This window comes from Lissotriton vulgaris, unplaced genomic scaffold, assembly GCF_964263255.1.
Source record: "Lissotriton vulgaris unplaced genomic scaffold, aLisVul1.2 SCAFFOLD_1951, whole genome shotgun sequence".
NCBI classification, from domain to species: domain Eukaryota; kingdom Metazoa; phylum Chordata; class Amphibia; order Caudata; family Salamandridae; genus Lissotriton; species Lissotriton vulgaris.
The window spans coordinates 27,814-40,589 of record NW_028240779.1 but is presented as its reverse complement, the minus strand read 5'-3'; the positions used below and the strand labels follow the sequence as shown (position 1 = coordinate 40,589).

General features: G+C 44.1%; 1 protein-coding gene across 1 annotated transcript in view; it reads left to right on the top strand.

The window, feature by feature from the left end:
- Window positions 1–6,942, top strand: part of LOC147672874 (uncharacterized) — a 282,596-nt gene extending 275,654 nt beyond the window's left edge. Inside the window, exon 4 of the mRNA XM_086947958.1 lies at window positions 6,835–6,942. Coding sequence (XP_086804084.1) covers window positions 6,835–6,942 — 108 coding nt within the window. The remainder of the gene's footprint in view (window positions 1–6,834) is intronic.
- The last annotated feature ends 5,834 nt before the right edge of the window (window positions 6,943–12,776 follow it).

Here is a 12,776-nt window from a genome sequence, read left to right as displayed (position 1 = left end):
AGACTGATTTGCATATGGCCATGTCTGAACTAGGGTGGCAGAGTGGGCTAAAGAACGGTGATGGATTAAACCCAGATCTGTTGACTGGGTGTTTGATTGGTTCAGATGCTCCGTCCATTACCACCCCCTTTTGTACCGCTTTGTTCGCCATAAGTTGGCAGGGTATGCTCAGACGTGAGTCCCTTGCTCACTTTGCCACTGGATTCAAGCAAGTCGGGCTGAAGACGGCTGAAATGCCAGAAACTGGTCCTCGGAAGCTTGTTTCCGGTCCAGGGAAGGCATGGCTTGGCAGTTCGGGCTGGACAGTTCCCATGAGGCACAGGGTCAGACGGATTTGCATATGGCCATGTCTGAACTGGGGTGGCAGAGTGGGCTAAAGAACGGTGATGGATTAAACCCAGATCTGTTGACTGGGTGTGAGTGTTTCATTGGTTCAGATGCTCCGTCCATCACCACCCCCTTTTGTAGCACTCTTTTTAATGAGCAAGTTTATGCAATGGATTTTATTAACTAAGCATATAATAAAATATTACTATTACTACTATTACTATTACTACTATTATCTAAAGATAGGATCAATTGGGTCTCCGCTGCATAGAAAGTGGTAGAAATGCCAAATAAGTCAATCAGAGAAATCAGCCATTCAATAAATAGATTTCAAATAAGATGGGCTCAGTGATTGGCCCTGCAGAACACCATATTTCAATGATTTCTCTCCCTAAGGGAACTACCCAATAGACATCATCCATCTCCTATTTACAAGAAAAGACTGAAACCAAGTCCAGGCCTTGCCATTAATACCAATTTTAGAGAAATGCAGAGTGAGAGACAGTATCAAATGCTGACTATAAATCCAGGAGAATTAGGACCATGTTTTGGCCAGTATGCAGCGTCACTTTTATTGCTTCCGGAACCTCAAGAAGGGATGATTCTCTGGAGGTTCCAGATCTGAACCTAGATTGAAACAGATGTAGGGACCTGGAAATTTTCAGAAAATACATACATTTTTCATCAACTAGCTTTTCATGCATATTAGTAAGAGCAAGGAGCCATGACATGGGCCTAGAATTAACAAGAATAGAGGGATCAGCCACTGTTTTTTTCAATAATGTTTTTACTACTGCCACTTTGCAGGGCTCTGGAACTACTGCTGAATAAAAGGGGCTTATTTAATACGTGCTTGGTCACTGGATTCACAATTGTGATTGCCCTACTAAAGATGGCTGGTGAGCACAGTTCCAAAGGAGAGCCAGATTTACAAAGAAGGATGGCACGTTCTGATGGCCACAAGTAAATAGGCTGAAAGTTGGCCAAAGTGGACTTTGAAGGCACAAGTGAGTGAGGGAAGATTTTTTAAATCTGTCCCGCACTACACTGTTATTACCAAAGCCCCTTTGAACCACATTCATTTTTTCCCGGAATCAATTAGATAGCCTATCACAGAGATTGAGATGAAAGAATATCACTTTGAGAGGTTTTGGTTGCAGGAAAGTCTTTACAATTGGAAAAATCTTTTTAGGATTATAATTTGCTGCCTCAACTTGTGAAGTGTAAAAAAGGTATTTTTGGCGTCCCTTATTGATTTGTGATATCTTTTCAGGGCTACTTTAAGTCCAATTAAATCTGCGGATTTTTGAGAAGAAGATCTTCATTTTCATTTAAACTGTTTACAGGTTATCTTTTCCTTAGTTAACGAAACCGTAAACGAAGGTTCCGAAATGTATGAGCATTTTCAGCCAGGATGAACTAAAGGAGCTAATTCATCTTTGCTTCGGTTATCCAATGATTAAATAGTTCTAGGTCAATTGATCGCTCTCCCATGAAACAACAGGAGATGCAAGCTAACCAACTGACCAAACTGGAGCACGTTATCTTCCCCCAATAATGAATGCGTGGATGGATGGAGTACATTTGTCTAATAGAAGGAGACCGAAGATCTAATGATATATCGAAAGGGGCTAACTAGTGGTCCGACTCATGACAGAGTTTTTGGCACCCTAAGAAGATGCAATACAAAGTTTGTAAAAACCAAGCCCAAAGTGTGACCTGCTGAATGTGTGGGGCTCACTACATGTTGAAGGAGGCCAAGAACAGCTAAATTATCAATAAGACAATTTGTATCCGAATTAGAAGTGTCTTCAATGTGAGAAATAAAATCTCCTAATAGAGCAAAATGTGAGTATTGCTGTATATGGGGCGAGAGAGCGTCTCTGAAGGAGCCCAGAATGCTGGAGCGAGGGCCTGAGTGGTGATAAACCAGAAGTCCAGCAAAGGAACAAGACTGGCCTAATTTAAAACAAAACCTGAGGCTCCCCACTCCCCTTAGATTCTCATCTTCAAATATAGTATAATGGTGAACTTCATAGAAAATAAAAGGCAGGCCTCCACCTCTACCTTCAGTTTTGTTGAGTTGGAGATGGAGTAGCCCAAAGGTAAAGCATATTTGGGGAGAGAGCGGGCATTTATAAAGCCATCCAAAAAAAGTCACTTTCTCCGAAATCTTGGAAGGCGATACTGTCCCTCAAATAATGCACTTTTGCAAATTAAGCACACCCTTGCACCTGGCACAAGAAAAGGGGCCAGATGTTTTCAAAATACATAGAACCATACCACAATGAGGCATCTTATCTAAAAACTCCATGCAAGGCACCACATTTGGAGAAATATCTGATCCCAAACCAGCACTGTCAGCATATTTGTAAAACACAATCTACTCACCCTTATAGGTCTCAAAGCACTGGGGACGGTTGTGGAAATTAAGTGAGCAATTGCCCAGAGTCACATGGTGCTGAGCTGAGCTGAGCTGCTGCCAGAGCCGGGTTTCGAACCGTGAACCCTGTGCTCCGAGGTCAGCTGCCCAGGCCGCTGCACCACACCTCTCCACTAACGTCGTATGCTGTCAACCTGTTTATATCCCCAGCCTTCTCCTTATGCGCCGCCTCCCACGTACCACTAGACTGCTAACCTGAAGAAAAACTGGCTTCTAAAACATGGCCAACAGGGGTGCAAGTCCAAAAGGAAGCACTCAAAACAGTTAAAAAATGTAATCACTAAATAAACTAGAACAAGCATTTGCATAGCCAATAGGTCTCGCTTTTGGGACCCTCTAAGTATTTAGTTATGCAGCACAATATCCTTAGTGCAACAACACCAACTGTTGCATGGCTAAACACTTATAAGGTTCCAAAGGCGAGACCTATTGGCTATGCCAGTGCTTGTTTATATTGCCCACATCTCCGTGCTCGGATAAAGTTAGCAGGACACAAACATAGGAGGCACTCAGAAAAGCTGCTCAGTGACATGGCACGAATACGCTGTGCACATGTGTACTGCACTGTTTCCATGTGTTTGCACACTTAAACCATTCCTATTTGATTTTCCATTGCTTGTTGTCTATTATTGCATTTGCCTAATGAACGTGCTACTGGATTATAGCCCTAACACCGGGGTCAGTAAATAAGTGAATACACACCCTCGGGCCTGGGGTGTGACGCCAGTACTCAGCAGGAGACAGGGCCATTGTATGTTCTAGGACTACTGAATGAACACAACACAGATTTGAAAAAAACGGAAATCACAATTATAGGATACAAATTCTCCTTTTTAAATTGATTATTTAGCTAAAAGTGTGTGAAATCAGATGTCATAAGACCTCTGCTGAGCACTGGAAACCACACTCCTAGACAAAGGGTGTGCATTTATAGTCAAACTTGCTTTGTCTAGGGTGGGTTGCTGACAGCGCACTTCCATGAAGGAGGCTGCTGGCTGCCGGATGTTGTTAGGGAATGTATGTCTGGAAAGCCCAGAAATGAATTCTGCATGCTTTGCACAGTAACCAACCAGTCCTCCACCTCGAGCAAGCTGTTTTCCTCCCCCCTTCCCCTGTCATTTGAGACAAAAGGAAAGCGAGCCCTTGTAAATAACTGCAGGACCACTTTAGTAGCAGAGCTCGGTGCTGCCTGGGAAGTGGGAGATGTTTCCGTGCCTGCTGTTATGAAGGCTGGCTGCTGGAGGTGTGCTTGGCAGCCCACGCTGTACGAGCTGCGGGCTGAGCGACTCCGTGTCTGCAGGACCTGCTTTCTGCAGGTAGCATTCTTTCATGTATATTCAAGGAGTTGGGCCCCATACTGCTGCATTGCCATTCCACTCAGGTTAATGTTTTATGAGGTACCTGCGCCAAGCCCAGGCACTCGTGACATTCCTTCTTATCCAGCTGCACTTAAATAATGTATTTTTGCAGTCTTTCAGCGGCAGCATGGGAAGGGACCGCATTAGTGGGCTTGGATGGCAGAAGATGCGTGTGCCTCGCGTTCTAAGAAAGAAAAAAAATTGAGGAGAGGCAACAGTGGGAGGGGAGAGAGTAGGGGGCCTGTGCCTGTTTCCCCTTGTGGGAGCGAGCTTTCAAGCTATCTGTTAATTACAAACAGATGGTTTCAAAGCTCGCTTCCGCAAGGGAATCGCCAAGCGTGCACGCATTGCCATTCAAAGCAATGCAATGCGTGCAAGTTTTTGGCTGAAATGGCGAACCGATTGCTAAAGGTCTTTTATCCATGTAGCGCATGCACGCTGCATAGGTGAGACCTAAAAAGTACAGTTCATAAAAGTAAATCCTGAGAGAGCATCATAAAGGTCAGCGTACATCTAGAGCAGAGTAAGATGTATCAGAGCGTTCATGTCCGTCCCGCGAGCCTGGTCAAACCCCAGTCTTCCCTTTCTGTACTGCCTTCAATGTACCACTAGATCGCTAACCTGAAGGAAAAATGGCAATACATTTATATCTTCAAAGTACATAGATGTGGAGCTAAGAATAAAAAAATCTTTACTTTCCTCTCTCCACATACTTTTCAGTGTTTTCTGCTTCGATATTTTCTACACAATATTAATGTGCCACAATACCTGTCTGTCTGTTCTTGTACTCGATATTCAAGAATGCAATCACTACTGGTCCCTTGTAGTGTTCCCCACTGCGCATGTGCATCTTCTCTCTACCTGCACAGCGCCCCCCACTGCTGCTGCGGTGCAATGGTTTCAGCTCCAGCATCTCCCTGGTAGTCCCTTTCAATAAATATTTCCAATAAATACCACTCATCTCCACGTCCACGAGAGGAAGAGTTGAAAGCGGTTCATCACCAAAACAGCCAAATACCTACAAAAAATGTTTTGTAAGAACTCATGGCAGAACAAATAATAAACCAGATTATACCAACATACTGACAACAACAGTGTGAGTGAGGACACATATTGATTTAATTCTCGATCGGAGTTCCTCAAGGCTCGACACTATCTCCATCACTCTTTAAGTGTCGAACCTCTGACTGGAATCCTACGAGACGCAAACATATCCTATCATATGTATGCGGACGACACACAAGTGTATATCAAAGTCGAATCTCTGGAGGACATCAAGCTACTGAATGAGGCTTTGAAAATGGCACTAAGATGGCTAACCAGCAACCACCTGAAGCTCAATGCACAAAAAACGGAATTCCTTTTGATCTCTCCTCCGAAGAGACACTCGGAGGTAGAAGAATGGACCAGACAGATCACAGCTTTAAACTGCACCCCTACGCTAGTGGATTCTGCGAAATCATTGGGAATCACATTAGATAAAAATCTTGACATGAAAGCACACATCAATGTAATGGCAAAAAATGCCCGCTTTCACCTGAACTACTTAAGGAAGATGAAACCTTTCATCTCATCAGCAGATCTCAAACTGGCAATTCAATCACTAGTTATCTCAAGAATCGAATACGGATGTACAACCCTAGCTGGTCTACCGACAATTTCCACTGCACCTCTGAAAGCATGCCTCAATGCAGCAGCAAGGCTCGTTACCGGATCGAGGAAATTTGATCATATCTCCCCACATCTAAAAGCGCTAAACTGGCTGCCATACGAAGCCAGAATCCAATTCAAGATGGCATGTGTCACCCACAAAGCACTTCATTTCAAAACACCAAGATATCTGGCACAGAAGCTTGAACTTTCAGGAGGAGTCAGACCAACCAGGAACGCCAATGCGCTGATACTGAAACCACCCATCTTCCGAAAAAAGAAAACATACGATAGAGCCTTCTCAGGAGCAGCACCCAGAATATGGAACTCACTCCCTCCAAATATCAGGAAAATGACTAACACGACAGCATTCAAAAAGGAAACCAAGATCTTCTTAATGAGTAAGTTCCTTACATAGCCAGGAAATGACCTCAACAACACCACGTGCTAAACTTCTCCCTACGGACTAAGAGAAGAAGAAAGTGAGAGTCGCAAAATAGATGGGAACTTGCCTCAAGTGCCTTATGGACCCAAAACCGAGAAGAAGTATACACAAACAAAGATAATTTGCCTGATCTATATTTAAAGGAATACAATGATCAAATATATTCGAAGAGCCGTAGACGCTGACTGAAAATACTGATAAGGTGTAAACAGATGTCAAATACTAGACTATACTAGAATATGCTATGATATGTCCCTGATAGACCTATACAGACACTACAGAAATGTAAATGTGTTCCTTATTGAACTTTGATGGAATCTCTTATAGAACTTTTATATGACCTTCACCTATCTACCTCATAGCAGTGGGATATGCTACCATGTAGCCACATATTTACCTACCTCACTGGCCATATAACAATTTGTATGTATTTAGTGCGAATTATATAACTCATGTATATGTCATTGTGAAGCGCTCTGATACCCAAGGGTCACGTCCGCGCTATATAAAACTCTTTAAATAAATAAATTAATGACTGATTACTTTATTCTATCTAAAAAAAATTGAAAACTGTTAAAAATACATTGCTGGATCATTTTTCCTCCATACAGAATTTCTTGATGGACATTTCCAGTGGACACCACGTGTGGGTGGGTCTACAGAAGAGACAGGATGGAATCCACTGGGCGAACGGGACCGCCTGCAGCAGCAGCCTGTGAGATCCTGTCACTTATTATTATGAACATTGTGTTTGTCTCCAGACTGGATGAAATCTCCAATTTAGAGATATAAGTTTTCAATGAACACCAGGATAGGCGCAGCTGGCTCCCTTGGGAATCTTTGAGCACCAACCATGGACATGACATTAGGTATTATCTAGCCCAGAATTGAGCTCGACAACACATCTTAAAACTACACTGCAAGTGCAGTTTTAAGATATGTTATCTAGCAAACGTTTAGGCTGACCAGTGTCAGTGGTGGCTTGTGGATTTTAGAGGTGGTCCGGGGAAGTTTTTGATTTGCATATATAATACAAGGGCGAGCCTAAACTGAAAGAGGTGGTTGCTGAGTGGGGAAGTGCGTAAGGGAGGTCTTCCTCAATTAGAAAATTTTGAAAAACATTTATCACAAATTTTTGTACAAAGAAAGATTTCTCTAAATGGGGTATTATACAGCATACACTTAAAACAACATTAAAAGCAAGCTCAAATTATCCCAGGTATTATACAGTTTGCAACATGTCCTACAGCCCCCAAGCATAGCACACACACACTTATCCACCACAATAAATAAGCACACAAAGTGTTTCCTCCCTCTAACATATTTTTGCCTACACTACATTGGTCGATCAAAGCCAGGAAAGTGACTCCCACTCCTGCCTAGAGAATCTTTAGTCCATATTTAACTGTGGTGACAAGTACCCCATGAGAGGATGAACACTTACAGTAGTTTAAAATTTCACAAGAAAACAGCGCAGCACCACATAACTCTTCTCATTTAGATGATCAGTGAAAATCCAGCTCTTCTCACATGGACAGGAAGGCAGCAGCTGAGAAGGGTGCCTAGGACACCAATAATATCCTGCCAATCCATGGAACTAGAACCATACAGAGAAAAGGACTCACACTTGAGCAGCCGCCTCTTTTACATAATTCAGAGTTCACCATCACCAATACATGCCACCATGAAAAGAAAACACAAAACATATGGATAGCTCCTAAAAAAGCCTTCAGTGCCAAAAAGGGTAGGTGAATGTTCATTGGACTGTTTCAGAACATGAGAACTCCTGAAGAGTGAGTGTGATTGTTAGATTTGGGGGTCTCAAGTTGACCTCTAGTCAGGGTAAGGGGGTAAACTCCTAAAATAACCCCTGCTCACCCTCTTGGTAGCTTGGCACAAGCAGATAGGCTTATCTCAGAGGCAGTGTGTAAAGCATTTGTGAACACATACAGTAATCAAGAGACAACACTACAGATGGACACCACACAGTTTTTATATAAAAAATAAGTATTGTTTATATAGATTTAACACAAGACCATAAACGACAAAAATCCACAATACAGCACTTAAAATGGTAGTTTTAGCTTAGTTCTGTTCAGTTCTTAAAATGTGACACTTTGAGTCAATGTACCCTACGATGCGTTACGCTTCCACAACAAAAGTGTTGCAGCGACGGTAATGTGGTAAAGTTCCAGTGCAAAGAAATAAAGACGTGAAGAACTTCCAGATGCGGCACGCTTCTCCGATGATGCGAGAAGTCTCTATTCGATGTGTCAGCTGCAGCGGCGATACCCTTGTTCCGTGATGTGACAACAACAGCTTTGGCTGCAACACTCTTCTCTGACGTTGAGAGATGTTTCCGCACAATGCGACAACTACAGCAGTGACATTCAAGATGCGACGGCAGCAGCTCTGATGGCGGCACATTTTTCTGTGGATGCGAGGCGCTTTTCTTGATGCGGTGCAATTTGACAGCTACAGCGGCGACATCCAAGATGCGACGGCAGCTGCAACGATGGCGACACGCTTCCTCTTCGTTGCGAGACACTTCTCTCGATGCGGTGCAATACGTCAGCTACTGCGGAGACATCCAAGATGCGACGGCACCAGCAGCGATGGTGACACGCTTCCTCTTAGTTGCGAGACGCTTCTCTCGATGAGGTGTAAGACGACAACTACAGCGGCGACATCCACAATGCGACAGCAGCAGCAGTGACAGCGATGCACTTTTTCATCTTGAGTCGCGCTTCCAGCTCCTTGCGACACGCAGTCCCTCAGAAAGCCCAAAACAGCAGCAGGCACTTCCAAAAGAACTCTGGGGAGCTGGGGGTTGAAGTCTGATGTCCCTGAGACTTCCGAAGGAGGCAAGCTCTGTTCCAAGCCCTTGAAGATCCTTACAAGTTGATGAAAGTATACAAAGTCTCCTCACTTTGGCATTCAGGCAACCACTGCAGGCCAATCCCCCAAGCAGCACTTCAGCTAAGGGATAGTCTCTCCTCAGTTTCTTCAAATTCCTCTCCTCAGTAAAGGTTTCTTCTTGTTGTCCAAAAGTGATCTAATTTCTTGGGATCAGGGTCGCAATATTTATACCCTAAAATCCTTTGTACTCTGAGGGCAGAGGGGTCTTTGCCCAGTCCAAACCAGTTCTGGAGCACTCTGTTGACATGATTCCTTCTCTCCTTTCACAGTGCAGGGCAGATACATCAGCCGCACCCCAGGAGGTGGAGCTGGCATTGTGGAGGGAAGGCACAGCCCTATTCAGGTCCCAGGTGCAGCTCCTCCCTCCCATCTAGATGCAGATCTCTCTATTCACCACTGGCCTGACTCATTCTGTCTCCTGGAATCCCCCAGCCCTGTCACTCAAACGCCAGACAAGGAATACACAACCTAGCAGAGGCAGGCCTGGATAGTTAGATAAGAAAATACCTACTTTCTAATAGTGGTATTTTCAAACACAGAATATTAAAACCAACTTCACTAAAAGATGTATTTTATAATTCTGAGTTCAGGCATACTAAACTCGGATTTCTATCATGTTCCCTGAGTCAGTTAGGATTATAAAATGTAATAATCTAACTGCCCATTCTGGCCGATGAGAACAGGTAGCCTTGCAATAGTGAAAAACGAAAATGGCTGGAAACTATTAGGACATGCCACACACACCAGGGCATGTCCTACCTTATACTTACAATGCACCCGGCGCTTGGGCTTACCATAGGGGTGTCATATGAAGAAAAGGGTAGGTTTAGGGACTGGCAAGTCGGCGCACGTGCCTAGTCAACATGGCAGAACCAGAATGCACACAGGCTCTGCAATGGCAGGCCTTAGACACATTTTACAAGGCTGCTTCTGTGGGTGGCACAATCAGTGCTGCAAGCCCACAGGCAGAATTTTGATTTACAATCCCTGTGCACACTCGGTGCACTGTACTAGGGTCTGACAAGTAAACCAAACAAGCCAATCATTGAATGACTAATCCATACATCAATTTAAATTAGGGAGAGCATATGCACTTTAGCACTGATCAGCAGTGGTAAAGTGCCCAGAGTCATAAAACAAACAAAAACAGGTCTGACCTCATTATTCAAGCTTCACTCTCCAAATCCAGAAATCTCTTCCTAGGGGATTATAATATCCTTTGTAACAAAAATGATGACCCTGCAGTTAACCTCATCATGGATACTCTGGACATTAGTGACTTTAATCAACTCTGCCAATCTCCAACTCAGTCTAAGGGTGCCACCTTTGATACTATCATCTCTAGGAAGGATCTGGCATCTCTTTCCAAGATCATACCCATTGACTGGTCCAATCACTACCTCAAACTCTTCACCATGAACAGCTCTACTACTTCCCCTTCCCCCAGTTGCAACAAACTAATAAAACAAACCTGAAATCTTCCCCTCATTCCCCCATGCGAGTTGGAATCTATAATTAAAACTCTAATTCTGCTCCCCTCTCTCTCCCATAGCACCACCGACCTAACCGATCATTACAATAATTCTATCCTTGAAGCCCTTGACCAAATCGCCCCAAGTAAACCAAAACCAGAAAAAAATCATACCGCCCAAATCCTAGTTCAACTCTTTGCCACTGGATTCAAGCAAGCCGGGCTGAAGATGGCTGGAATGCCAGAAACCGGTCCTCGGAAGCTTGTTTCCGGTCCAGGGAAGACATGGCTTGGCAGTTCGGGCTGGACTGTTCCCATGAGGCACAGGGTCAGACTGATTTGCATATAGCCATGTCTGAACTGGGGTGGCAGAGTGGGCTAAAGAACGGTGATGGATTAAACTCAGATTTTTTTGACTGGGTGTGAGCGTTTGATTGATTCAGATGCTCCGTCCATCACCCAGTCCCTTTTATACCGCAACCTGTATCACCGGGCATCCCACAATGCTCTATCCTCTCTCCAACTCTTTTCAACCTCTACATGGAACCCCTCACCTTTATTCTTAAACAAGCTAAAATCAGTTATCACCTTTATGCCGATGATCCTCAACTATATTATAAGATCAAATCCCACAATGACATCTTACATCTCAACGATGCCCTGCCTAAAATCCAAGCCTGGTTTCAGCTTAACCATGAGGTTCGGTGAGAATCGGAACGACGTTTTGGGCTTGTTCGGATATGGATGAGTTTGGTATCTACTAACCGTAAATGATGAAATTAGTAGATGTACGTGTTTTCGCTACACTACTTGGAAGGGTTCGTCTTATTTACGGGTTTTTCCATCTGAACCTTCGGGTTCCATTTTAGATATGGCATCCATTTTGTTTCTTGCCCTCACGTAGCCGGCGAATGGACAATGTCCACTTGATGACCCTGGGATTCCCAAGCTCTTGCGGAAGATGCATATTCCTTTGAGTGTGCCTTTATGACTAGGGAAGCGACACGGCAAAAGCAGATGGCTGCACTCGAGGCTCATCTTGCCGTGCCGGTCTATTGTTTCAGCCTTGCATACGTTAGGCTCGAATCCTTTGATCCTGTGATCACGCTTCCGATATTGCCCCCACACTCTTTTCAATCTGTTGTCTGTCTTTGTTTCCCTGCACCTGTTTCTGTCCCTTCTCATAGGTCGTTTGCGACTAGAATGGAATGTGCCTAATGGTGGGATAGTGTGCTTTTACAGTTGGGAATCGACATGTTTCTGTAATTATGTTCCGGGTTTCTGAAAACATGAATGCGGTCCTTTTGAAGTTTACTGTGGGAACTGAGTTGTAACCTTTTGTTCGTTATGTTGTGCAAAGGCTAAAATGTGTATAAAAGGAGCGATCCACTTTTGCAATTTGAAGCAGACTCTCTGAACATACACTATGTTATACTTCTAGCGATTTCTGTGTCCCTGCAGTAAATAAACGCTGATCTTTGACGCCGAAGGAAGTGTCCCATGTCTCTGTAATTTGTACGCCGGAACAGGTATCTCCATGAAGGTTTCAGGTGTTGTCCCCTGGCACCGCTGGGCTTTAAATTAGCCCAGTCCTTCAGTTGGCGCCCAACGTGGGGCGACATCATGTGGTACAGGTCCAAAGCCTGACGATCGTGAGGAACTTCGTTTGAAATCTCCGAGGGAAGGTGCACCCCGCTTCATCGATCCTGTTGTCGAAATAAGTGGTCCGAAGATTTTTCCCGCGAAGATTCCCGCTTCCCGACGGCTGCGACGGACCGATGCCCTGACTGTCGACCTGTTTTGGCACCTGGCGTAGTCCTTTGTACGGCGAGACGATAGACGGGCCTTCCTGGTGACGCCATTGTTCTTTCAGTTAAGTATTTGTGGGTCGCTCCCAGTTCTTAGGTTAGCTCTTTGGTTCCTTTTTTTTTTTTTTTTGGAACGTTTGTTTCAAACTTGAAAACTTGGCATTTGCTTGACATTTGCTTCGTACTTTGAAACTTGGTTGTTGTTGTTGAAACTTGATTGATTGCATGGTTCCATTGAATTTTTGGTCCTTAGTTGTTGGTCCTTTCTTTTTGTTGTTTGGGTTCTTTGACAATTGCAATAGCCAAAAACCGAGGGTCTCGTATTTTTGCGAGGATATCGTAATTTGATAACCCT